General features: G+C 48.5%; 1 protein-coding gene across 2 annotated transcripts; it reads left to right on the top strand.

Annotated features, from left to right (window-relative positions):
- The first annotated feature begins 51 nt into the window (after positions 1-51).
- On the top strand, positions 52-21,622 carry Flot2 (flotillin 2). Of its 2 annotated transcripts, none has more exons than XM_057776123.1 (11): positions 52-242; positions 8,598-8,679; positions 13,079-13,169; positions 15,798-15,921; positions 18,204-18,322; positions 18,441-18,554; positions 18,658-18,777; positions 18,858-19,072; positions 19,661-19,844; positions 20,154-20,303; positions 20,381-21,622. In XM_057776123.1, the coding sequence occupies exons 1-11, from the start codon at positions 194-196 to the stop codon at positions 20,417-20,419; spliced, it is 1,287 nt and encodes a 428-aa protein (XP_057632106.1). In that variant the 5' UTR covers positions 52-193; the 3' UTR covers positions 20,420-21,622. The 2 variants fall into 2 exon arrangements, with proteins under 2 accessions (XP_057632106.1, XP_057632105.1); XM_057776122.1 differs by lacking the exon at positions 13,079-13,169 and adding an exon at positions 14,787-14,877.
- Positions 21,623-27,626: the final 6,004 nt, after the last annotated feature.

The following is a 27,626-nucleotide window of genomic DNA, read 5'->3' on the forward strand; positions in this document are numbered from 1 at the left end:
CGCCTCTCTCAATTTTCCGGCCCCGCCCTCCGCCGCCACACTTCCGGCGGGGCCGCGGCCGCAGAGGGGCGCAGGCAGGCGGCTCTGGGGGAAGCGGGAGAGGCTGGGCGTGGCCGGTGGCCGGTGCTGCGGGACCCGCCGTAGACCTCCAGGTCACTGCAGACCAGGTGTCTGCTTGTCTGCCTGCGGCGCCATGGGCAATTGCCACACGGTGGGGCCCAACGAGGCACTGGTGGTCTCAGGTGAGGCGACGGCGAGGGCAGGGGAGCGGAGAAGGCCGGCCGAGGGTGCGCTCCCCTAAGTCAGCCCCCCCCCGTTAGAGCGGTGTCCCCCACCCCACGGTGTGGCCCCGGGGCGCTCTACAGTGGGCTGGGGCTTCTGATGTGTGTGGGTTCAAGCGTTCGGTCGCGTAGCTCTGGAAGGCAGGTGCCTGACGAGGAGGGCCTGAGGCACGGGACCCTCTTTTCCGGGTGAGGCAGACCCGTTAATTCCGAGCAGGCTGGGGCTTGCCAGGACTTACTGGAAACGCGGGTGCGGCCTCTACAGTTGGGTAACCCGGCTCTGGCCTGTAGAGCTCTAGATTACAAAATGCAGCAAGCTCTAGATTTGGCTGGGTGGGGCTGGGGGAACTGCAGCATTGCGAGCCTTCAAGCTGATGTATATTTATTTATGTGGTATATTTGGGGTGTCTTAGAAGGCAGCTAAAGACACCTGGGGTCCTGTTGCATGCAAGCTCGCAACTGTAATCTCTTCTCTCCATCAGCACTGATTTTCAGCTCGTATGCAGAATTACTAAGGCTGGCTGCCAAAGAGGGAGGTAGAAACTCTGAGCCAGGGCTTAACAGCTGCCGTTCTTGGGGAGGTGTAATGAATCCACTGGGCCCTCAACATGCCCTTAGGTGTTGTTTGGATCTCAAAATCAGTCTTTACTGAGACATCCTCACAGTCCCCAACCTGGACCCTGCTTCAGTGGGAGAAATACCCCATCTCATTGAAGACCAAAAGTCATGGGGTCAGAAGGGAAAGCAGAGAGGCCAACTTTGGCATCCTAAAACCTGGACTTGGCTCCCTCCAGTCTTCATAGTTAAAGATGACTTTTGGTGCCATATAATAATTTGAGTGGGTTTGGGTTTCCAGGGTTTTTTTTTTGGGGGGGGGGGAGTTAGTTTGATTTTTGTTGTTTGTTTTTAAGATTTTATTATTTGTAGCTGTGTATTTGTCTATCTGGGGATATGTGCAGGTGAGTGCAGGTGTCCACAGAGGCCCCAGGTGGTGAGTTCCCCTGGAGCTGGAGTGACACATGATTATGAGCACCTGACATAGGTACTAGGACTTGCACTTGAGTTTGTTTGTTTTGGGAGACAGACTTTCTTGGGACCCCTGACTAGAACTATGTAAACAGGATCGACTTGGCACTCGCAGTGATCTCCCTGCCTCTGACTCCCTACTGATGGAATTACAGGCCTATGCCTCCACACCCAGCTTGAGTTGGTGTGAGCGGTGCTGGGAACCAAACCCTGGGAACTCAGCTCATGCCAGTCAGTCCCTGTGCCACACTCCTCAGGCCTAGAAGGCTTTTAGACATCAGAATCTGGAGCCAAGTAGGTGTTTCAGCGGGTGATGGAAATTGCCCAGACCTGATGATCTGAGTACACTCCTCAGCACTAACGTGTTGGAGGGAAAGAAACAATTACTGCAAGAGGCCTACACACGCATGTACATACACATTCACGAACATACACACACAAATGTTGAAAATGATTTTTTTCACTGGGTGTGGTCAAACATGCCATTAATCCAAGCTCTTGGGAGGCAGAGTCAGGCAGATCTCTACAACAAACCCGGTGGTGGCGCACGCCTTTAATCCCAGCACTTGGGAGGCAGAGGCAGGTGGATCTTTGTGAGTTTGAGGCTAGCCTGGTCTACAAATACAAAGTGAGTTCCAGCATAGCCAGGACTGTTACACAGAGAAATCCTAACTCAGAAAGAGAGAGAGAAGAAAAAGTCGTTTTACTTATTCCTACTTTGAAATTAAGGGTGGTGGTAGTGCACGCCTTTAATCCCAACACTTGGGAGGCAGAGGCAGGTGGGTCTTTGTGAATTCGAGGCCAGCCTGGTCTATAAGAGCTAGTTCCGGACAGGCCCCAAAGCTACAGAGAAACCCTGTCTCGAAAAACCAAAAAAAAAAAAAAAAAAAAAAAAAAGAGCCGGGCGGTGGTGGCGCACACCTTTAATCCCAGCACTTGGGAGGCAGAGGCAGGCGGATCTCTGTGAGTTCGAGACCAGCCTGGTCTACAAGAGCTAGTTCCAGGACAGGCTCCAAAACCACAGAGAAACCCTGTCTCGAAAAACCAAAAAAAAAAAAAAAGAAAGAAAAAAAAAATTAAACCAGTAGTAGTAGTAAGTACATCTATCACTAAATCTTTTCGTTTTTGAGACAGGGTTTCTCTGTGTAGCCCTGGCTGTCCTTACTAGAACTAATAGATCCACCTGTTTCTGCCTCCCAAGTGCTGGGATTAAAGGCACAAAAACCTTTTTTACATGTATGTGTGTTTTACTTGTATGTATATCTTTGTACCACATGAATGCAGTACCAAAGGACATCAGAAAAGGGCATCCTGTCCTCTGGAACTGGAGATACAGACAGTAGTTGTTAACCACTATATGAGTGCTAGGAACTAAACCAAGGTCCTCTGCAAGAGCAAGAGTGCTCTTGGTCCCTGAAATTCAGAGCCGAGGATATAGCACAGTTGGTAGACTCCTGGCCTAGAATGTAAAGCCCTAGGTTTGACTCTCAACAGTTGTGATGTGAGGTGGAGGTAGGAGAATTAGAAGTTCAGAATCATCCTCAGCTACATGTCAAATTTAAACCTGGAGCTGGAGAGATGGCTCAGCAGTTAGGAGGGGGATTCAATGTCCTTTTCTAGCCTCTGTGGGCACCATACATATGTGGTACACAGACATACATACAAGCACAACATTAATAAAAGGTCCAAAGCCAGCCTGGGCAACATAAAATCCTGCCTTCAAAAACTATTTTCATATATTACCTATTTGGTTTTTTGGGTTTTTTTTGATACGTTTTATAATGAATCCTTAGATACAGCTGGAATATTAAAAGGGTTTGTTAACCAGGCATGGTGTTTCATACCTGTAATCCCAACACTGAGGAGACAGAAGAACCAGTATCACAAATTCCAGGCCAGTTGGAACCACATAGTAAAACCCTGCTGCAGAGGCAGGTGGATCTCTGAGTTTGAGGCCAGCCTCATGTACAGAGGGAGTTCCAGTACAGCCAGGGCTATAGAGAAACCCTGTTGCAAAAGCAAAGCAACAGACTCCAGAGAAAGCCGGATGGGTAAATGTCTTGCCCCCTCACCCCCTGCCCCAGAACTCATGTAAAAACTGGGCACTGTAGCATATGCTTGTAACTCTAATGCTGGGGAGTAGAGATGGGAGGGTGTGTACCTCCATGGCCAGCTTCAGGTTCAGTGAGAGAGTCTCATGATAGACAGACAGACATACAGATAGGGTGGAAGTGGTGAGGAAAGACATTCTGATCTCAACCTCTGGCCTTCACATGTGCCTGCACGGACAAGTGTGTACACACACACACCTACACCGAAAATGGTGCTCGGGCCAAGAATAATGAACTGGGAAATACCTTCCAGGGGAAGAGGCTGCTGGGAGTAGGGGCACCCTGCCAGATTCCAGCTTCCTGTTACTGCCTCTGGGAACCTGGCATGTTGCCCTTGGCTACAGCAAAGCATCTGTGACAGACTGCTCCCAAGGCCAAAGACTAAAAGAAAAAAGTAAGAGATAGGCATCCACCACCTGTCCCGTTTGGCCCCCCACAGATACTACCTATTCCCACAGTGCATTGAGAAGTCTCCTAAAACTGGTCAAAGGCAGCATGCCCCAGCCCTGGCCAGGCCAGAAGATGCAGGAGTTGTGATTTTTGGCTCTCTTCCAATTTTATTTGATCCCATGATGATTCAGGTTTCAGAGTAACTGTCTGTCCTCTAAGGCCTCTCTTTCAACACACTCGGGGCAGAGACACTCCCTTGAAAAGCAAGGTGAGCCAACAAACGAATTTACCCCTGGCCATGAGGTCAAGGCCAGATTGAGCTGAAGACTAAATCCTGTCTTTAAAAAAAAAAAAAAAAAACAGTTGATGGGGAGATGGTCCAGTATTTAGAGCTTAGAGCGCTTGCAGCTCCAGGAGGTACTAGAGTTTGGATCTCAGCACCCACACCAGGCAGCACACCACTGCCTGTCAGTCCAGTTCTAGAAGATATGGCACCAACTCTGGTCTCTGTGAATGCTGGGCGGTGGTGGTGCACTCCTTTAATCCCAGCACTCGGGAGGTAGAGGCAGGCGGATCTCTGTGAGTTCGAGACCAGCCTGGTCTACAGAGCTAGTTGCAGGACAGGCTCCAAAGCCACAGAGAAACCCTGTCTCGAAAAACCAAAAAAAAGAAAAGAAAAAAAAAAGGAGGCAGAGGCAGGTGAATCTCTGTAAATTTGAAGCCAGCCTGGCTATAGAGCAAGTTCTAAGATAGCCAGAGATGTTACATAGAAAAACCCTATCTCAAAAAACAAACAAAAAAACCACCAACAACAAAAATTACATTTTTAGAAGAGTTATATACACAATACCCCAAACAAGAGTAGAAGTATATATATAAGTATAGCAAAAATGACTTTAAGAGACTGGAGAGATGGCTCAGTAGTTAAGAGCACTGACTGCTCTTCCAAAGGACATGGATTTGAAATTCATTCCCTGGCAGTGCTGAAGCACACATGGGCAGCCCATATATGGTGGTTCTGTTGAACTTGTCCATATAGAGTTGCATGGTCTAATTGATGAGGACAACTGACCAGGTCTCTTCCTCACTCTTCCAGAGGAGCTGGGTTCAATTCTCAGCATCCTCAGCTCACAACTATCTGTAACTCCAGTTCTTGGGGATGTGACACCTCACACAGACATACGTGCAGACAAAACATCAATGCACATAAAATAAAAATAAATTTTATTTATTTTTTTTTTGATTTTCTTTTTTTTTTTTTTTTTTTTTTTTTTGATTTTCGAGACAGGGTTTCTCCGTAGCTTTTTGGTTCCTGTCCTGGAACTAGCTCTTGTAGACCAGGCTGGCCTCGAACTCACAGAGATCCACCTGCCTCTGCCTCCTGAGTGTTGGGCTTAAAGGCGTGCACCACCACTGCCCAGCTTGCAGTGTCTTCTTTCAACAGTGCACATTCATCTTTCTTCTCTGCATCCAGCATTCTATCTGCCCACAAAATCCTGGCTACCGTTTTGTACACCATAGATATATTTCCACCCATGCAGAAAATTTCTAGAATGATAATGTTCCAGCTGTAATAGAGTGCTTGACTGGCATTCAGAAACTTCACATTCAATCCAGCTAAAAAGAAGCGAAAAGCCAACCAGCTTTTTTGATTCCAGAACTTGGTAGGCAGAGGCAAGCAGTCTCTGTGACTTCCAGGCCAGCCTGACCTACGTAATGGGACTCTGTCTTTAAAAAAAAAAAATCCTGCACCAGAAGTTACACACTTTTATCAGCCGCGTACTGTGCCTGGGTTTCCCAAGGGCTGTCTGGTCTGTTTTCTTTACCTCAGTATCTTCCTCCTGGAGAAAAGTGGTCTTGGTTTCTGTTCTGTTGTGTCGTTACTGGTGATGGTGGTTTTGAGACAGGTCCTCAGAGACAGTAGAACCAGTCACAAAAGACTACTGTGCTGCTGCTCTTGGGAGGCAAGCATCCTTAAGCTTTCATGAAAACCAAACTTTTTTTTCTAAAACCTCCAAAGTTCTGTTTTCTTTGATTCCTGTTTCCTGTATGTTTCTTTGCATGGCAGATTAACTCCTGCGCAGCTTTTCCTAGCGCTGCCTGGACTTAGTGAGCAGCGGGAGTTCACCGTGAGAATTTCAGCAACTGTTTTTTTTCATTTCTGAGCAGAGAACATACCACTTCCTTCTGAAGTCTTCCTTCCTCTCACTACTAAAAGCTAGCCTTAGTTTTGAGGCCTCACCACCCTTCCTGTGTCCACAAGGGGAACAAGGTGATCCTGAATGGTCTGGGTTTGGGAGTAGAGCACCAGCCCCACTGAGATAGATTTGTCAAGCACAGCAAGGTTGTTGCCTGGACTGCTAAGACTGCTTCCTCTGCAGAGGGCTGCTTCTCAATCCCACTCCATCTGGCTCACAATGATGAGTGAGCCTCATGATATGATACCACCCCCAGAATATACTTTTTCCATGTCTAACCTCCTGTGAGGTTTTTAAATTTTTGTTTTAAGCCGGGCGGTGGTGGCGCACGCCTTTAATCCCAGCACTTGGGAGGCAGAGGCAGGTGATCTGGTCTACAAAGGGAGTTCCAGGACAGGCTCCAAAGCTACAGAGAAACCCTGTCTCGGAAAAACCAAAAAAAAAAAAAAAAAAGAAAGAAAGAAAAATAAATAAATAAAATAAAAAAATAAAAATAAATTTTTGTTTTATGTGTATGAATGTTTTGCTAACATGTACATGTATGCCATATATGTGCCTGGTGCCAGAGAGAGCATTGGATCTCCTGGGACTGGACTTACTGAGTCAACATGTGGGTGCCGGGAATCAAGTCTGGGACGTCTGGAAGAGCAGCCTTAGCCATTGAGCCATTTCTTTAATCTCCTATAACATTTTATCTTCAGGCTGGAGCGATGACTCAACAGTTAAGGGTATACTGACTGCTCTTCCAGCGGTTCCGAGTTCAATTCCCAGCAACCACATGGTGGCTCACAGCCATCTGTAGTGAGATCTGGTGCCCTTTTCTGACCTGGATACATGGAGGCAAAACACTGTGTACACAACAGATAAATAAAATCTTTTGGTTTTTCGAGACAGGGTTTCTCTGTAACTTTGGAGCCTGTCCTAGAACTAGCTCTTGTAGCCCAGGCTGGCCTCGAACTCACAGAGATCCACCTGCCTCTGTCTCCCGAGTGCTGGGATTAAAGGCCTATGCCACCACCGCCCGGCAATAAATAAAATCTTGAAAAAGAAGAAGATGATGGGGCCGGGCGGTGGTGGCGCACGCCTTTAATCCCAGCACTTGGGAGGCAGAGACAGGCAGATCTCTGTGAGTTCGAGACCAGCCTGGTCTACAGAGCTAGTTCCAGGACAGGCTCCAAAACCACAGAGAAACCCTGTCTCGAAAAACCAAAAAAAAAAAAAAAAAGAAGAAGAAGATGATGATTTTATCTTCATCTCTATTTCCCTAGCCAGGAAACAGATTCTCTACTTGTTGGCTGTCATCCACACTTTTGGTCTGTCCTCTTGAAGATTTACACACTCCAAAATATGCTTATCCTTTTACACAGATTGCCGGGTTTTTGTTGTTGTTGTTTTTTGGTTTTTTGTTTTGGTTTTTAGTTTCGTTGTTTGGTTGGTTTCTCTGTGTAATAGCCCTGGCCATCAGGCTATGCTGGAACTCACAGAAATCTGCCTATCTCTGCCTCCTGGTGCCTAAAGTATCCACCACCATCCTGGAACTCACAGAGATCTGCCTCTCAGTGTATAAAGTGTCCACCACCTTCCTGGATGCAAATCGTCTATCTTAAAAACTAGGTTCTAAGCCGGGCGGTGGTGGCGCACGCCTTTAATCCCAGCACTCGGGAGGCAGAGGCAGGTGAATCTCTGTGAGTTCGAGACCAGCCTGGTCTACAAGAGCTAGTTCCAGGACAGGCTCCAAAACCACAGAGAAACCCTGTCTCGAAAAACCAAAAAAAACTAGGTTCTAGCCGAGCGGTGGTGGTGCATGCCTTTAATCCCAGGTTCAGTTCCCAGCACCCACATGATAGTTCATAACTGCCTGGAACTCCAATTTTCACAGATATACATGCAAGCAAAACACGAGGGCACGTGAAATAAAAATAGAAAAAAAAAACTAAGTCCTACTCTGAAGGCAGGGAGAACTTGTATTTATGGGTAATCTCAGCACCTGGCCATCAATAGTAACTGTTGTCAAATCTCAGAGCAAGTATAGGCCAGAGTTAACTGGGTGTGGTGGTCCACACACTTGTAATCTCATTATTGGGAAGGCAGAAGCAGGAGGATCGGAGTAGCCTGGGCTATATATTCATATATATGTAGTAAGCTTGGTTTTGAAATAAAAAAAAACAGAAAGCCAGACTTGGTGGTTCATATTTATAACCTGTCTTTCAGGAGACTAAGGCAAGAGGGTCACTGAAAGTTCAAGGCCAGCTCAGTGGGTAAAGGCTGATGACCTGAGTTCAATCCCCTTGGTAGAAGGAGAGAACTGGTCTCAACAAGCTGTCCTCTGACTTTCACATACAGGCTGTGGCACAGATTCAAGTACACACACAAATAAATGTAATTTAAAAACAATATTTAGTTTGGGAGACCAGCCTGATCTATAGAGTGAGTTCTAAGACAACCAGGGCTACCCAGAAAAGGCCTGTCTCTTAAGAGAAAAAAGCAATCAAACAAACAAATAAATAATATGTAAAACAGGCCAGAACTGGGATGGAGGGCAGGTAGACCCAAGAACTGACTGACCAATGGTGGTTTGCTTTGCTCCCCAGGGGGCTGTTGCGGTTCCGACTATAAACAGTATGTGTTTGGCGGCTGGGCCTGGGCCTGGTGGTGTATCTCCGACACTCAGAGGTAAGGGCCTAGGGTCTCTGGAATCTCATCCTGGTGGGCAAGAAAGATTTCCAGTGGGCCCACTCCGTTCATCACATAGCCAGATGGAGCATCTCCCATCCCATTCCATCTGCAGGGAGGAGGCCAGAAATGGGCTCCTCGGGGATACAGGAGGCACACGTCAGGAAGATCTGTCCTGTGGGCCTGTCATAGTTGGATTTTTATTGCTGTAATGAAACACCATGACCAGAAGCAACTTGGGGAGGAGGGAAATTCTTCAGCTTCCAACTCTCAGGTCACACTCCACCACTGAGGAAGTCCTGGCAGGAACTCAAGGCGGGAACCGGAGGCAGGAAGTGATGCAGAGGCTAAGGAGGAAAAATGCTTACTGACTTGCTCCTCGGGGCTTGCTTAACCATCCAGCACCACCTGCACAGGATGGCAACTCCTGTAACGGCCTGGGCCCTGCACATCAATTTTTTTTTTTTTTTTTTTTTTTGGTTTTTTGAGACAGGGTTTCTCTGTGGTTTTGGAGTCTGTCCTGGAACTAGCTCTTGTAGACCAGGCTGGTCTCGAACTCACAGAGATCCACCTGTCTCTGCCTCCCGAGTGCTGGGATTAAAGGCGTGCGCCACCACCGCCCGGCTGCACATCAATTATTAATCAAGAAAATACTTTGTAGACTTGCCTGCAGGCCAGTCTGTAGAGACATTTTCTCACAGTATGATCCCTCTTCCAGGATGTCCAGGTTTGTGTCAAGTTGACAAAAACAACCAGCACAGTTCTCCCCCACCCCTCATTTACTGAGTGCTCTTCCCATTTGGAAGTGGTCCTGCTTCTGTCCCAAGGGCTGCAGAGTCAGTCAGGCCCAGGCAGATCCTAGTGTCTGTGTTCTAGCTCAGTTTCTCAGAGAGGCTTGCCAGGCTCATGTCCTCCATCCCAGCCTTCAGGACTGACATAAAGGACTGCTGAAAATGTGAACCAACTTAAGCTGCTGGTTCTAGTCCAGGTTGCCATATACAGAACTATACCGGACATCCTGGCACATGCTTATAATCCTCAGCGTTTGGGAAGTAAAGACAGGAGAATCAGAAGTTCAAGGCCAGCCTCCGCTACATAATGAGTTTGAGACCAACCTGTGCTGCTTGAAACCCTGTCTCAAAAAAAAAAAAAAAAAAAAAAAGTCTCGATTATACACTATTTGAAAGGGGTACAGAGGGAGGAACCATCAGCTGGAACCTAGTAAGTACAGCCTCTCCTGTACAGGCCTTGGGACAATTCCGGCGAGAGCTAGAGTCAGAATGGATGTACAGTCAGATGTGATCTGTAACAGCAGTGGTCTAGGGGTATAAGAATTTCTCCTGGGGCCTGGCAGAACAGTCTGGAATCCTAAGTCAGTATGGAAAGTCTCCAGACTGAAAAATAAGCATGATGAAGGCAGAGAAGTTAGCTGCCATAGTGCCCACCATAGTTCTTCCTGCTGGTGCCTCCAGAGCTCAGCAAGGGCCTGATCCAGCCTCCCCTGCCGCATCAGTGCCTACAACCCAGGACCATTCCAGCCACCATCCTTTCCTCTTGGTAGAATATGGAGCTGGTATCCCAAGCGGGTAGCGATGGAAATTCCTCCTTAGCTCCCACCCGTCTGCAGAGAGCCCTGTGTCTGCATGATGTTGCTGGGACTTGAGGCTCTTGGGTGTCTACATGTACTAAGGCTGAGGGGTGGGAGCATGACTTTTCAACATCACTGATTCCCAGTGACCCCTCCACTCTCCTGTCTTCTCCCTTTACTTTGTTTTTCCTACCTAAGGAATGCTGAGGGACTGACTCTTCTGTCCCAAGGCCATCAGTGCCATAATCAGCCACAGTTTCCACTTCAGAGAGCCCTATGCACATCTGGCTAGGTCATCTAGCCTTCCAGAAGACATGGGAACACCCTCCAGAGACACACACCAGGCCCAGACAGCTGGACTTGGCAGAGACCTGTCCTGTAAGGATAGCCATTGCCTCAGCAATGGCCCTGCATCCTGTTCTCTACATCTCAGGCCTCCTACTCCTAGTTCTTACCCGAGGGAGCAGAGTTCCAAGACAGGAAGGCTAAGCTTCCCTGACAACAGGTAGGAAGTGAGAGCTGGATTCAAGTCCAACATGCTCCCTTTGGGTGAGGATTCTTCTGCAGCTTCCTCTGCTCTTCCTCCTTTCTCTGGAGTTAGCCCCTTCTCCAGCCCCTAGCCCACTTGTGGGACATCTCCATAGCCGGGTACCTTTATTTCCCTAGCCTGGCAGGAGCCTTTGGGTCAGAGCAGAGGCTTCTTAGCCTAATTTGGTGGTCAACATAGAGTTGGGCTACAAAGAGTTCTTGACTAGCAGGCTAGGCTATAGACTGTCTCAGAAAGATGGGGAGGGGCTGGGAGCTCTTTCAGAGGACCCAGGTTCAGTTCTCATTACGCAATAGCCACTCACAACTGTCTGTAACTCTAGTCCCAGGGTTCTGGTGCCCTCTTCTGACCTCCTTGGGAACTAGGCACACACATGGTACACAATCATACATGTTGCAGGCAGACACTTCTAAACATAAAAATGAAATTTTAAAAAAGAAGAGTAAGGCATCTAACAATGTCCCTTTTGAAGAACTTTCCATAGCCAAGATGTATGTTACACCTATAGTGTCAGCCATTCTTCTCGGGGCTCAGTGAATCCTCTTGCTTTTCTTTGCTGCAACCTCCTCTGACCCTGAGGCCCTTATGTGAGCAGCTCTTTCTCCTTTCCTGAGTAATTCTTCTACTTTTGGCATCTGAGCTGCAGCCTCCCTCCCTCCCTTCTTTCCCGCCCTCCCTCCTTCCTCCTGCTTCCCTCTCTCCTTTCCTAGAAGAGAGCTCTGGTGGGTAGGTTCCTGTCTGAGCCAGGTCAAGATGTAGTAAACTGGTTTAGTATTTGTCCAGCATGTGCAAGGCCCTGGTTCCATCCCCAGCATTGAAAAAAAAAAATGTAAAAAGTACTCTTAGGCCTAGGGGTACCAGTGTTAAGGGATCAAATGAAGGCAACATTTGCACATCTGCATGTCTAGAACCCCCAGGCTGCAGCTGTGAGAGCAGCCTCGCCCAGAGATGAGGTTCGCCTGTCCCTCCCCAGCCTTCCCACCTTACCCACCTACTTCTGCCCGATTGCTCTCAGCCTCTGCTTTCCCTTCCTTGAGCACACTTTCTGTAGCTTGCCTCTGCCTGTCCCACTGCCCTGCACACGTGCACACAGCTGGAGTGAATCACCACACAGCTACACACGCTTTGTTTCCTTTTTCCTTTTCTTTCTTCTTCTTCTTCTTCTTCTTCTTCTTTTTTTTTTTTTTTTTTTGTGTGTGTGTGTGTTTGTTTGTTTGGATGAGACAGGGTTTCTCTGTGTAGCCCTGACTGTCCTGGAACTTACTCTGTAGCCCTGGCTGTCCTGGAACTCAGAGATGCACTTACTCTGCTTCCTAAGTGCTGGGGCGGGATTAAAAGTCTGCACCACCACCGCCCAGCTTGTTTCCTGTGCTAATACTCTTTTCTTTGCCCGTGCCCAACTTTGGGATTCCAAATTAAATAATTCCATCGTCCCTCATCGATTACTGTGAATATTCTTGCATAACTATTCTTTCTTTCCCAGCCTTCTTTAATCCCCCTTCCTGATCAGACATCCCAAATTTTCTTTGAGATTTCCAGTTGCCTTTTTATTTAGGTTTTTTTTATTTTTTTGTTTGTTTTTGTTTTTGTTTTTTTTGTTTTTCGAGACAGGGTTTCTCTGTAGTTTTGGGGCTTGCCCTGGAACTAGCTCTTGTAGACCAGGCTGGCCTCAAACTCACAGAGATCCGCCTGCCTCTGCCTCCTGAGTGCTGGGATTAAAGGTGTGCGCCACCACAGCCCGGCTTCCAGTTGCCTTTTTAATTGGGATATTAACCCCAACCTTGAGAGTCCATATCCCAAAGAGGATTAAGTATTTGCTGTGGCGTATTAATTCCCAGAGTGGCCACCTCATCCTGACTTCTGGAAACAGATTGTCCTTTGTTAGGAGGGTGGAGATAAGGCTAAGTCCTCCAGATCATGGAAAAGTGACGTTGTTGCAAGTTGAGTGCCCTCTACCTAGGCCCTCTGACTTCTGGCCCTGGCTCTGGACACTAACAGACCTCTTCCCCAGCTGAGCAGCTCCTCCTTGAAAAGGGGAAGGGGAGAAGACCAGACTAGAAGCCTCAGGTCAGCAAGGGGGTTGCTGTGTTCTCCTGCAGCCTTAGACTGAGATGGCGGGGGTGGGGGGTGGAAATACGGAGAGCACCACATCATGCCCCAGATGTTAGGCACCCGTGCTTATCTGGTAACCACTGTGTGTGTTTACTGTGTCCCTTCCTACCCTTCCTGTCCCTACCTTGCCCTACCCCCTGGCTGCTCCTCAGACTGTCTCTGGAGGTTATGACCATCCTGTGTCGCTGTGAGAATATTGAGACGTCGGAGGGGGTCCCGCTATTCGTAACAGGGGTTGCACAGGTAATAACTCACCTGTTTCCTCCTCTATATCTAACCTTCTCTTCCTGCCCTGTGGGGCCTGGCAGGCAGAAACTGGATGGACTCTCCTCCTGAGAGTGTGCCTCCCTCCTCACTCTTCTCTCTGCTGCTTCTGATGCCAGGGTAAATTCAGGTAGATTCCCCAGGTTCCTTGCCTTTGCCCCTTAAGACTAACAAATAGAGGACACTTGAAGGGTTCTGCAGGTTCTGCCAGGTCACCCAGTGGGTGTCTTTCCTTGGCTAGTCTGCTGAGCAGCTCCAAGAGCTTCTCTCTGTGATGTGCAGATTCCCACCTTCCTTGCTTCATGTGTCAGCTCTCTGGTATGCATCTTCTTAGTTTCAGGAACTGGGAATGAGGCAGTGGACATCAGAAGCCCCCACCAGCTGTTGCTAGTAGCTCCCCAGGCTGGAGAGATTTAAACAGTATCTTGCCCTTCCCTTTCCTCAATACTAAGTTGCCCTGCAGCCTTCTCAGGCAAAAACCCAGCATCCCCACTTTGTTCCTTAAGCATCCCACCAGCTCTAGTGAAGAAGGACATCCTCACTCATTAGCCTTTGCTCCCAAGAGAAAGAAAGGCAGGCTTCATTCAGTACAGAGGCCCAAGAAGCGGCTCAGAATACCTTGTGTGGCACGAATAGTGTCCAAGCTTCCCTCAGCAATCATAATTCCTTCTATTCCAGCACTATACTTGAGACCTCTGACAGTGCCCAGGTACCTTTCAAGCTTAGCTAAATGAAGACATGGGGAAGTCAGATTGTTGGGGTACAACAGCTCTTTCTAGGGTTAATATGCTAGTATAACCCCAGCCTGCATTTTTCTTATGACCTGCAATACCAAAAGGTGTCCTTCAAGTCATAACCTTCCCTGGCAAGGGGCAAGTGTAGAGTTTTTTATACATTGGCCTAGCTGTGGGCATACCCTCAGCATGCCTGCCCAATAGGCAGACCTGCCGGGCGATGGTGGCGCACGCCTTTAATCCCAGCACTCGGGAGGCAGAGGCAGGCGGATCTCTGTGAGTTCGAGACCAGCCTGGTCTACAGAGCTAGTTCCAGGACAGGCTCCAAAGCCACAGAGAAACACTGTCTCTAAAAAACAAAAAAACAAAACAAAACAAAAAAAAAACAATAGGCAGACCTTTCTAAATAGCCTCCTGAGGAGACCCAGGAGCAAGTAGAGACCCCTGGGGAACATTCAGATGGCACCCATGCACAGCCTCCCTGACAGTCTGAAGTCCCTGTCCCTACTTTCTGTCCTAGAACACACACTGCTATAGCCTAGGCTTTCCTGTCCCCATCAGCCCCAGAGTGCCACAGCCACTTCTTTCTTGCTTGATTTTCCTATCAGTTCAAGCCAGGATGATGAACATAAAACATTAGTACACATATATCGCCCACTTACCTGCTTCCCCTGGAGCCACCTGCTCCTACCTTGCCCTCTCTCCCATGATCTTTGCACATACAGCCAGCTACATACCTCTGAAGACTCCTCTTTACTGGGACCCTAGGTGTGTCCCAGCTGGAGCAGTGAGGTACTGGTTTCTTCCACACCCCAAGCCCTGGGCCCCCAGACCCATGCCCCTGTTTTGCATTTCTTGGCAGGATTTCCCTAGAGATTATGACGTTGCAGCCCCGCTGTGAGGACGTAGAGACGGCCGAGGGGGTAGCTTTAACTGTGACGGGTGTCGCCCAGGTATAGTAACTCAGCAGCCCCACGCATGTCCATTGAGGTGCCTCGTCCCCATTCTGGGGTTTGGGGGGAGGAGGAGGAGAGGACACCAACCAGGGGATGTCTCTCTCCAGAACTCCTGTCACCTCTACAACAGGATCATCAGCATTGAAACATGCCGACTTGGCCTGCTTGGCCACCTAGCAAAACTAACAGACACTCTTCTCTCCTCAGTGGCCCTGTCAAGGCAAAACCAGTGTCAAGGGCTCCTATCTCACTAACCCACCCTCATTTTTTGCAGGCATAGGACACAACGGACCCCAGGGTTCAGGGCTCCTTTGTTCCCTGGGTGCCCAGAGGAAGAGATTCTGTGAGGCAGAGGCGTTCTGGCCTCTAGGCATTCTGGGAGCTGCTTATTTACCTCAACTGGGGCCTGGAAGGGGTGTCCCACCCTAACACACACTCAACTTCACAGGGCAGTGAGGTTCTCTACTTGTTATTGTCTCTGATGAGGGAGTTGACAGAACACCTGGAGAGGCAAAGACACTCATTTAGACCCTGAGGACCTGTCTCCTGCCCTGTCTATACTCTTTCCAACTCCATTTGTCTGTCTGTGTCCCTATTGCTCACTCTCCTTTTCATACTCGCTGCCCCTAAGCCTCGGGGTTTTGCCGGCTGCAGAGGAAGAGCTGGCTGGTGTGTGAACGGTGGGCTGGAGGGGTGGGAAGATGAGCCCCAAAGGCGTGTGAGAGAGGCCAGATCAGGACCTGGGACCACCAGTGGAGACTGAATGTCAGTGTGAGAGTTCCTTGTGCTGCAGCCATCCCTCCAGGGGTCTCAGAAGCCTGACAAGGAGGGGTGAGGCGCAGCGGACAGCCAGCCTCTGCTGCTCAGGGCGTGGGCCGCCACCCTGCAGCTCACTCCGGTGTCTGTGTCCTTGGCAGGTGAAGATCATGACCGAGAAGGAGCTCCTAGCTGTGGCCTGTGAACAGTTCCTGGGCAAGAATGTGCAGGACATTAAGAACGTTGTCTTACAGACCCTGGAAGGGCATCTACGCTCCATCCTTGGTGAGGCCCTGCCCAGCCTCTGAGCCAGGGCCAGGAACATGTGCATGGCTGGGCCAGGAGCCCGTCCCACTGAGGTTTGAGCTAAAATGTTTTCTAAGTTTTAATTTGAAAACTCAAGATGAACTGAAGGTATAGTTCAATGATAAAGCTTAGCGTGCAAAAGGCCCAGTGTTTGACCCCAGCACTAAAAGGGAAAAAATAGGCTTGGGGAAGTAGTTCCATTGGTACAGTGCTTGTCTGCAAGCAAGAGGACCTGAGTTCAATTTTCAGAACTCAAGATTTTTCAAAAGCCACCGCATGCTGGGAGTGGTGGTGCACACCTTCAATTCCAGCACTTTAAAGACAGAGGCAGCTGGATCTCTGTGAGGTTAAGACTGGTATACATAGTACAAGGCTAACCAGGGACTCTGCAGAGATACTCTTCTCTCAAAAATAGTTAAAATTTAAAAAGCCACCATTGAGCCGGGCGGTGGTGGCGCACGCCTTTAATCCCAGCACTCGGGAGGCAGAGGCAGGCGGATCTCTGTGAGTTCGAGACCAGCCTGGTCTACAGAGCTAGTTCCAGGACAGGCTCCAAAGCCACAGAGAAACCCTGTCTCAAAAAACCAAAAAAAAAAAAAAAAAGCCACCATTGCCAGTTGGGGGTGGTGCACACCTTTAATATAAATAGTTGGGGTTTTTTTTTTGGATTTTTCGAGACAGGGTTTCTCTGTGGCTTTGGTTCCTGCCCTGGAACAAGCTCTTGTAGACCAGGCTGGTCTCGAACTCACAGAGATTCACCTGCCTCAGCCTCCCGAGTGCTGGGATTAAAGGCGTGCGCCACCACCGCCCGGCTTTTTTTGGTTTTTTAATATAGGGTTTTGCTGTAGTTTTTTTTGTTTGTTTGTTTTTTTGTTTTGTTTTGTTTTGTTTTGTTTTGTTTTGTTTTTCGAGACAGGGTTTCTCTGTGGCTTTGGAGCCTGTCCTGGAACTAGCTCTGTAGACCATGCTGGTCTCGAACTCACAGAGATCCGCCTGCCTCTGCCTCCCAAGTGCTGGGATTAAAGGCGTGCGCCACCACTGCCCGGCCTGTTGTAGTTTTTTTTTTTTTTTTTTTGGTTTTTCGAGACAGGGTTTCTCTGTGGCTTTGGAGCCTGTCCTGGAACTAGCTCTGTAGACCAGGCTGGGAGATCCGCCTGCCTCTGCCTCCCGAGTGCTGGGATTAAAGGCGTGCGCCACCACCGCCCGGCTTTGCTGTAGTTTTTTAGAGCCTGTCCTGGAACTAGTTTTTGTAGGCTAGGCTGGCCTCGAACTCACAGAGATCCACCTGCCTCTGCCTCCCAAGTGCTAGGATTAAAGGCATGCGCCACCACCACTCAGTGAGGCAGGTAGATCTTGAGTTCAAGACCAGCCTGGTTTACAGAGTGAATTCCAGGACAGTCAGGGCTATACAGAAAAACCCTGTCTTGAAAAACAAAAAGAAAATCCTCTATAAGAGAACCTGTCTCAAAAAACAAGGTGGACTGTGTCTGAGAAATGATAAGGTTGACCTCTTGCATTTTCAGGCACCTGTACACAGGCATGTGCACCCCCACACACACAAACATACACAAAATAATACTAATAAAAATTTTAGGGTCTGGAGAAATGGCTCAGTGATTAAAAGCACTGGTTACTCGTCCAGAGGACCTGGGTTCAATTTCCAGCACCCACATGGAGCTCATGACTGTCTGTAACTCCAGTTCCAGGGGTCTGACACCCTCACACAGACATATACACAGGCAAAACACCAATGCACACAAAATAAAAATAAGCAAATCATTTAAAGTTTAAATTAAATGCACATAAAAATAAATACATTTCATTTTAAGAATTTTTTTATCCCAGCAGTGGTAGTACACACTTTTAATTCCAGCACTCAAGAGGCAGAGGCAGGCACATCTTTGTGAGTTCGAGGCCAACCTGGTCTACAGAGTGAGTTCCAGGACAGCCAGGGCTACACAGAGAAACCCTGTCTCAAAAAAAGAAAAAAAGATTTTTTTTTTTTTAAATGGGAACTTGAAGAGGAAGGTGTTGAAGTGGCAGGTGGCAGCCTGCTTGGATGTCTGGTACTGCTTGGGACACATTCGCTCATTCACGCTGCTACACAAGGAAGCGCAGGGTTAGACTCCTGAAGAGGACTTCAGGAAAATCCAGCTCACACTGCTTGACCCTTACATGCACCCAGGCTTGCCCTCAGATGCTTCCTGCGCTCTCAGCTGGCTAGCCCCTGGAGATTGATTTATGCTCCTTCTGTCCTTCAGGAACTCTGACTGTGGAACAGATTTATCAGGACCGAGACCAGTTTGCCAAGCTGGTACGGGAAGTGGCAGCTCCTGATGTTGGCCGTATGGGCATCGAAATCCTCAGCTTCACCATCAAGGTAAGGTGTAATGGGAAGCCTGTACCCTCTGTCCACCTAGAGATGAGTACCTGGTAGGAGGGGTACCCTCGTACTGGAGACTGTTTCCTGGGACAACTATACCACCTTTCTTCCTTAGGACGTTTATGACAAAGTAGACTATCTGAGCTCCCTGGGCAAGACACAGACGGCTGTGGTGCAGAGAGATGCAGACATTGGTGTGGCAGAGGCAGAACGGGACGCAGGCATCCGGGTATGCAGGGTTTTCCTCTCATGCCACAGGCCCGCGAGGGAGCGCAGGGTTGATGGCTCTGTGGTCCCTCTGCTAATTCTCACCACTACCCTTGCTACTCCAGGAAGCTGAGTGCAAGAAGGAGATGCTAGATGTGAAGTTCATGGCCGACACCAAGATTGCTGACTCCAAGAGAGCCTTTGAGCTGCAAAAGTCAGCCTTCAGTGAAGAGGTGAACATCAAGGTGAGACCTAGGACCCCAGGCACAGGGCACGGGACTCGGTATGCGGTCCACCTTCTCATGTGCCACTCTTCCTGCTACAGACAGCTGAGGCCCAGTTGGCCTATGAGCTGCAAGGGGCCCGAGAGCAGCAGAAGATCCGGCAGGAAGAGATTGAGATTGAGGTGGTTCAGCGCAAGAAGCAAATCGCTGTGGAGACCCAGGAGATCCTCCGCACTGACAAGGAGCTCATCGCCACAGTGCGCCGCCCTGCAGAGGCAGAGGCCCATCGCATCCAGCAGATTGCCGAGGGTGAAAAGTGAGAGCCTGGACCCTGCAGGCAGGCTCATGAGGCTGCTTTGTGCTCAGTGTTCCACATGCTCCCAGCCACAGCTTGGAAGCTACACTACCCCCTTGCCCAAGTCTGTTCCTCTCTGAAGCAGATAAGCTCCCAAGCCTGTTGTCTGGAAGATTCAATAAGTTAAGAGTCCAGAGTGCTTGGGATTGTGGTTAGCACAAAGGGCCTCCTTGTCAGACCTTCCCCCTCGCAGCTGGGAGCCGGTGGTTTGTGTCCCACAAGAGCTAACAGGACAGGGCATCCCCTTCAGATGTCTCCCATCCCTAACAGCCACCAGAACAGAGAGCTAGCCGAGCAATGGTGGCGCACGCCTTTAATCCCAGCACTCGGGAGGCAGAGGCAGGCGGATCTCTGTGAGTTCGAGACCAGCATGGTCTACAGAGCTAGTTCCAGGACAGGCTCCAAAGCTACAGAGAAACCCTGTCTCGAAAAACAAACAAAAAAAAAAAAAAAAGAGAGAGAGCTAGAGGGTGCGCTGGGCCCAGGTAAGGTTGGAGGGAGCCCCAGCATTTCTTAGCTAACAGATCTGCATGACCTGGGCTCCCTCAGGGTGAAGCAAGTCCTGTTGGCACAAGCAGAAGCTGAGAAGATTCGTAAAATCGGAGAGGCAGAGGCAGCAGTCATTGAGGCAATGGGCAAGGCAGAGGCTGAGCGAATGAAGCTCAAGGCTGAGGCCTACCAGAAGTATGGGGATGCAGCCAAGATGGCCTTGGTGTTGGAGGCCCTGCCCCAGGTGAGGTTCCTCCCACGCAAGTTTGCACTCAAAGTTCTAGTCTCCTTGCTTGACCATTGGGCAAGTGGCAGGATTTCTCTGGACCCAGTTGGTAACATCCACACACTGCTGGAGGCTGTGATGAAAACACTCAGCAGGCAGACAGGAAGCCTCCAGCAGGCCCAGGCTATCTGGCTCATGGACCTCTGCGGCTGTCCCTTGCTGTCTGGGTTGCTTTGGGAGTGGGTGACATGGAGAAGAGAGAAGTGCTAGACAGGGCAGGTGAACAGAGTGGCACTCTGTCTAAACTCTCCTAACACCCACTCCTAGATTGCTGCCAAAATCTCCGCCCCCCTGGCCAAAGTTGATGAGATTGTAGTTCTTAGTGGGGACAACAGCAAGGTGACATCAGAAGTGAACCGGCTGCTAGCAGAACTGCCTGCCTCTGTGCACGCCCTCACCGGTGTGGACCTATCAAAGGTGTGTACCTGTCTGTGGTGGGAATCCCTAGCCGGCCCTGGGCTGCACAGCCCTCATTCCAGCCTTCCTCCTTGCAGATACCCCTGATCAGGAATGCCACCGGTGCACAGGTGTGAGGTCCTGCAGACTCGTGTCCTTCGGCAGCTGCCGGCCCCTGCAGCACCTGTTTCAACATCACAGGGACAACGAGAACGTTACTGACTCTGGTGCCTTATTTTGTAGGGACCAGAAGTGCGGCGTGTTCAGGCCATCTCTGGCTATCCTCCCTTTTCTCCTGTTAGCCTTTTCTTTCTCTTCTTCACGCCCTCACATAACTGCCACATTCATCTAGTGTGTTTCTCTCCTGCCATACGTGCCTCTTCCTCTGGCTGTTTCTCTCCTCCTTTCTTCCCCTCTCCACACACATCATACAGTTGAAGCTGAAGTTGAAGTTGTTTATTGCAATCACTGTCTGTCTGTGAGGAGTGGCCCACTGTTCCTCAGAATCCTGGTGCCTTCAAGTTCTCCATGTATCTGTCTGTCTTCCCTTGTCCTGGCAGAGCCGAGCACGGGTACAAGGGTTCTGGGCAGGACACCCACTCGGCTCTCTCCTGGTCTGAACATCTAGACATCTAGCCCTAAACTCTGTTACAGGAAGATCACGACCCACACACTCTTGCCTTTTGAGGCCTGAGTGGTCATGGCCTTTTGGGCCTAGAGTAATGCCCTTCACACATACCCAGGCCCAGGCCTGCTGTTATGCCTGCCCCTCTCCCCTGTACCCCAGAGGCACAAAGGCAAGGCCTCTCGTCTCTAGCAGCTTCCTCAGTTTACTACTGCCTTAGGATGCCTCAGGGACATCCCCTTCATTGGCTTGTCCTTGATTGGTGGGGTGGGTCTTAGTCTTTCTGGGGTCAATATCTAGCTCTGTTGGGGTCAGGAAAGGTTCTAGATCTTCCTGCTAGTGGGCTGGAAGTTGTCCTGGGCATGGGGTTCTCCCAGGGGGCAAGGCTGTGCCAACTATAAGAGAACCAAGTGCTGCAGACTGGCCAGACCTCACTCTATGCCGTTGTCTTCTTGGCCAGCATGATGGGGTTCTAGCCATAGGAAGCAGCTAAATCTTCTGTATCTTTGCACTATTGATGGCAGAAGAGCCCAAGGCCCAAGTATCTAGTAGGGGTGCAAGGGTGTCCCATGGTCCCTGGCCCCACCCCTGGCCCTGCCCCAGCCTGGGTAGCTGTTCTGCATGTGAATGCTGCATGTCTGGTCTGGGGTTTGGATGTTGCACTGCCCCACTGCCTGTCCCCCTCTGGTAAAAATAAAGATCTCTTATGCCCACACCTTTCATTGTGTGTGTGTGTTTTGTTTATTTTGGGGGTTGTTTTTGTTTTATTTTGGTTGTTTTTTTTTTGTTGTTGTTTTGTGGTTTTTTTTGTTTTTTTTTTTTTTTGGTTTTTCAAGACCGGGTTTCTCTGTGTAATAGTCCTAGCTGTCCTGGAACTAGCTCTTATAAATCAGGCTGGCCTCAAACTCAGAGATCCGCCTGTCTCTGCCTCCCGAGTGCTGGGATTAAAGGCGTGCATCACCACCCACCTCATTGTGTATTTTATGATGAGAGAGAATAGGAACCAAGAGCCCCCTGGGTCCCCCACATAAGCACTACAGCATCAAGGTTGCTCTTTCCTACCCTAGCCACTGGGAGGCACCAGTCTACTGGCCTTGCCTTCATAGAGACAGGCCTTGGCACTGAGGAGAGGGTGGAGCAAGTAACAGGCCCTCTGCCAAACCTAGTCCCACTCAGCAATGGAGCCCAATTCTCAGAATTAAGAGCATGAACTTGGTACTGGAGAGATGGCTCAGAGGTTAAGAGCTCTGGCTGCTCTTCCAAAGGTCCTGAGTTCAATTCCCAGCAACCACATGGTGGCTCACAACCATCGGTAGTGGGATCTGATACCCTCTTCTGACATAAAGGCATACATACAGATAGAGCACTTGCATACATTAAATAAGTAAATAAATCTAAAAAAAACAGGGGCATGAGCTCTGATAGCGCTGCTTGTATTTTAACTTAAATTTTATTTCCTCTGTTGGTAAATAACTTAACCTTCCCAGGCTAATTTATTGCTATTTGTGAGGGGCTTGTTTGGAGACAGGGTCTTGTGTAGTCCAGGCTGGTTTCAAACTTGCTATGTAATCAAGCCTTGCCTGAGCTCCAGTTCCTTCTGCCTTTACCTTCCAAGTACCGGAATTGCAGGCATATGCCACCACATCCAACAAGATTCTTTTTTAATTAATTTATTTATTATGTATACAATGTTCTGCCTGCAGGCCAGAAGAGAACACCAGATCTCACAACAGTCACCACGTGGGTGTTGGGAATTGATCTTGGAAACTGTGGAAGATCAGTCAGTGCTCTTAACCTCTGAGCCATCTCTCCAACCAATGTAAAAACAAGAATGGGGCTAGGGAGATGATTCAGTGGAAGCATGGGGACCTGAATTCAGATCCCCAGTGCCCACATAAAAAATAGTGTAGCCAGCCAGGCTATGGTGGTGCACGCATTTAATCCCAACACTCGGGAGGCAGAGGCGGCAGGCAGATCTCTGTGAGTTCAAGGCCAGCCTGGTCTACAAGAGCTAGTTCCAGGACAGGTTCCAAAACCACAGAGAAACGCTGTCTCAGAAAAAAAAAAATAGAAAAAACAAAACCAAAAATTAGTATAGCCATACAAACCTGTGCTAGAGTGTGGCAGAGATAGGATTGCTGGGGATTGGTAACAATCAGCCTAGGCAAAAAAGGTAAATTCCAGCTTCAGTGAGACCTCTCAAAGGAGCAGGGCAGAGCAGTAAAGACTCGGGGAGGTACTTGCTGAGCATGCGCAGTGCTTGGGTTCGAGCTCCAGCACCTTAAAACCCTTAGTAATGGTGTAGCCTGTGGTCTCAGCATCTCAGGGTGGGGATAAGAGGTCTGGGTCATTCTCAGCATTGTAGGAAATTGAGGCCAGTCTGGGATAAATGAGACCCTGTCTCAAAAGGGAAGGAGGAAGAAGGAAGGGGATAAAGTTCACTGATAGAGTAATTGCCTAGCACAAAGCACTAGATTAAATTCCCAAAACATTCTAGCAAAGAAAAAGGGAGGCACTTATAAATCAGTAATAACCTAATAGCATATTTTTTTGGTCTTTTTAAAAAGGGTCTCATGTAAACTGGGTAGGTACATGCCTTTAATACCAGCACTCAGGAGGCGAGGCAGGTGGATCTCTATAGGGTCAAAAAAAAAAAAAAAAAAAAAGCCGGGCGGTGGTGGCACACGCCTTTAATCCCAGCACTCAGGAGGCAGAGGCAGGCGGATCTCTGTGAGTTCGAGGCCAGCCTGGTCTACAAGAGCTAGTTCCAGGACAGGCATCAAAGCTACAGAGAAACCCTGTCTCGAAAAACCAAAAAAAAAAAAAAAAAAAAAAAACCACAACCCTCCCTAGCATTCAGAAAGTGGATTTTTTTAACCAATAAAGAAGATAAAAAAAAATAACTTATTAGAAAAATACACACAAGTGACAGGCACATTTGGGTAAATGCTTTTTCACTGTTAATAAATATATATCCTACATACAAATAAATAAAAGCAAATGACAGACATGGGCACACAGAATGGCTAATAGATAAGTGAAAATGTATGTGGCAGATTATAGTTTCTAAAGATAGTGGCAACAATATCATCTATCCCATATGTTCCCCTTACAGTGTGACTTTGACATTTTTCCAACTAAAGACAGAGCCCCTGCCTCCTTCCCTTCAAACTGGGTGGGTGGTTCTCACTATTTAGGTCACGATATGGCAGAAGAGATACCTTGAGACTGTCATACAAGATGGCTATGCCAAACATACACAACTTCTGGTTTATTTACTAGAATACTCTTTTCTGTTTGTTTCTATTTTAATTTGTTGAGATGGTCTCAAGTAGTCCAGGATGACCTTGAATTCTTGTTACCAAGGTTGCCTTGACCTTCTTACTGATCCTCTTGCCTTTCCCTCCACAGTTTGGGAATTGCAGTTGGGTGCCACCAAGACCAGCCTGGAATATTCATCTTTAAGCCAATGTCCTATGACAAAGTCTGCCTAGAGAGACCACAAGGATAGGCTTTGAGCTCCCTTAAGAGAGGGCTCTACCTGGCCAGGCTCCAGCTGCTCCAGATGAGAGACACGGAAACCAGACTGCCCAGCTAAACTCCTAAAATACAGACCCAGAATCCAAAAGAGATCGTTCAGAGCCGGTCACTGTTTATACTTTTACTTTGAAGGGTTGAGGAGACAGCTTAGTGGTGGAGCTTCTGCCAAGAATGCCAAGACTTAAAGTTCAATTCCTAGCTAGAGACGGAGAGGAAACCTAGCCAGTCATGGTAGCATATGCCAGAATCCCAGCATTTAGGATGTAGAGGCAAAAGGATCGGGAGCACAAGGCCACCCTAGATATGTCAGAAAGAAGGGACAGCGGCCATAGCTCAGTGATAGAATGCTTTGCTCAGTATGCACAAAACCCCATATTCCCTCCCCTACCACAGGAAGACAGAAAGAAATACATAGAGCAACAAACATCGCAAGCCCTCTGGAGGAGGTGGAAGGAGGAAGAGCAGGAGTTCAACCAGCCTCCCGCACATGAGGCACTGTCTCAAAGACACATGGTGGCTGGGCGGCGGTGGCGCACACCTTTAATCCCAGCACTCGGGAGGCAGAGGCAGGTGCATTTCTGTGAGTTCGAGACCAGCCTGGTCTACAAGAGCTAGTTCCAGGACAGGCTCCAAAGCCACAGAGAAACCCTGTCTCGAAAAACAAAACAAAACAAAACAAAAAGAAATGGCCAGGTGGTGGTGGCGCACACCTTCAATCCCAGCACCCAGGAAGACGAGGCAGGAAGATCTCTGTGAGTCTGAGGCCAGTTTGGTCTACAGAGCAAGTTCCAGGACAGCAAAGACTACACAGAGCAAGTTTCAGGACAGCAAAGGGGCTGGAGAGATGGCTCAGTGGTTAAGAGCATTGCCTGCTCTTCCAAAAGTCCTGAGTTCAATTCCCGCAACCACATGGTGGCTCACAACCATCTGTAATGAGGTCTGTGCCCTCTTCTGACCTGCAGGCACACAGACAGAATATTGTATGCATAATAAATAAATAAAATATTTAAAAAAAAATACCCCCCCCAAAAGAAAAAAGATAAAGAGAGACAGAAATGGAGAATAGCTACGCAATCACTTTACAAATTTACTTGATGGACTCACTAGTATCTGTATTCCAACCATTCCACACCTAACAAAAATATGTGTATAGGTAGGTACAACAATATTCATACCAGTATTGTAAATAAGGATTCCTAAGATCAGTCAGGCAGTGGTGGCTCACACATTTAATCCCAGTACTCAGGAGGCAAAAGCAGTTAGATCTCTTGAGTTTGAGGCCAGCCTGGTCTACAGAATTCCAAGACAGCCAGGGGGCTACACAGAAAGACCCTGTCTAAAAAAAAATTCTATATATAATTATATATATACATGTACGTACATACATACATACATATATACACATACATACGTACAGAATGCCTAAATTTAAACTATCCTAGTGTTAAACATAAAAATGGAAACATGCTGAGTGGTAGTAGCACATACCTTTAATCCTAGCACTCAGGAGGCAGAGGCAAGCAGATCTCTGAATTCAAGGCCAGCCTAGTCTACAAAGTGATTTCCAGGACAGCCAAGACTATACACACACACATACACAAAGTATATGTCGCTGGACGGTGGTGGCACACAGCTTTAATCCCAGCACTTGGGAGGCAGAGACAGGCAGATCTCTGTGAGTCCAAGGCCAGCCTGGTCTACAAGAACTATTTCCAGGACAAACTCCAAAGCTACAGAGAAACCCTGTCTCGAAAAACCAAAAACAAAATAAAATTTTAAAAAGTAATTTTTTTTTTTTTTTTTTTTTTGGTTTTTTGAGACAGGGTTTCTCTGTGGCTTTGGAGCCTGTCCTGGAACTATCTCTGTAGACCAGGCTGGTCTCGAACTCACAGAGATCCGCCTGCCTTTGCCTCCTGAGTGCTGGGATTAAAGGCTTGCGCCACCATCACCTGGCTAAAAAGTAATTTTTTAAAAAACTAATTTTTAAAAACAACTATTAAAAAAGAAAAAAACCTTAAAAACTAATGTTTTGTTTGTCTTTTTGGATTTTTAAGACAGGGTTTCTCGAGCTGGGCTGTGGTGGCACACGACTTTAGTCCCAGCACTCAGGAGGCAGAGGCAGGTGGATTTCTGTGAGTTCGAGGCCAGCCTGGTCTACAGAGCTAGTTCCAGGACAGGCACCAAAGCTACAGAGAAACATCTCAAAAAGAAAAACAACAACAAAGACAGGGTTTCTCAGTGTAGCCCTGGCCGTTCTGGATCAGGCTGGCATCAGGATCAAAGGTGTGCACTCTGGCTCTAATTAAATGTTTTACTCCTTTAATCTCTAGTTAATCCTGTGAAAAAAGACTACTTCTGCCCTTGTTTAGCAGACTGAGGAAACTGAGCCCCATGAAAGGGAAGACTTGTCCAAGGCGATGCAGTAGGTGCTTGCTCCAGAACCAGACCTGAGCCCAGACTCCCAGACTTGAAATGCAGGTATTTTAGGCCTGTGTGCTATAATGGGACCCGACTGGGTCTGTATTGACCCATTGGTCTAGATTGGTCAAAACCAGTGACTAGCCAGGGGAAACAACTAAAGTAGTCTAGAAAAGGCAGTGACCAAGAAGACAGAGCCCTGGTGAAGAAGAAGGAATGATGTGGGGTGGAGTTGGGACCAATAGACTCCCAAAGTGGAGACAGCAGGACCGAAACCCCCAGAGTATATACTCTCAGAGTATACTCTGTGCTTTCAGGCACTTGTGAAGGGCAGGAAAGGGTTCTGGATGCAGACAGAGCTCAAAGATGGCTCCCAGATGCTGCTGTCCCTCCTTCTGGTGTGCCTGACTCCTAGAGCTTGCATGAAGCAGGGACCCACCATGCTCCATACTGTTCCCAGGCTCCAAGCCTAAGGGCATGGCACAGAGAGGGTTAAGGGACCAGGAATCCTTGTGTCTGGGGTGGATGAGAACCGTCATCAGGAGCCTCATCTGGCCTGATAATACACACTGCCTATCTCTTCCATAGCAGCTGTGAGGCGTGCAAATTGTCCTAGCAAGAAGGGAGGGAGCTAAGAGCCTCCTAGCTGATGGCGGGAAGGGTTTGCTTCCAAAGACAGGGACTCACAGGCTCTCTGGGGAACTTTCTATACCAAACCATACCTTCAGGGCTGTGAGTAATGACTAGGGAGGCTGTGGCCT

Source organism: Chionomys nivalis, chromosome 7 (assembly GCF_950005125.1).
Source record: "Chionomys nivalis chromosome 7, mChiNiv1.1, whole genome shotgun sequence".
Lineage (NCBI taxonomy): Eukaryota > Metazoa > Chordata > Mammalia > Rodentia > Cricetidae > Chionomys > Chionomys nivalis.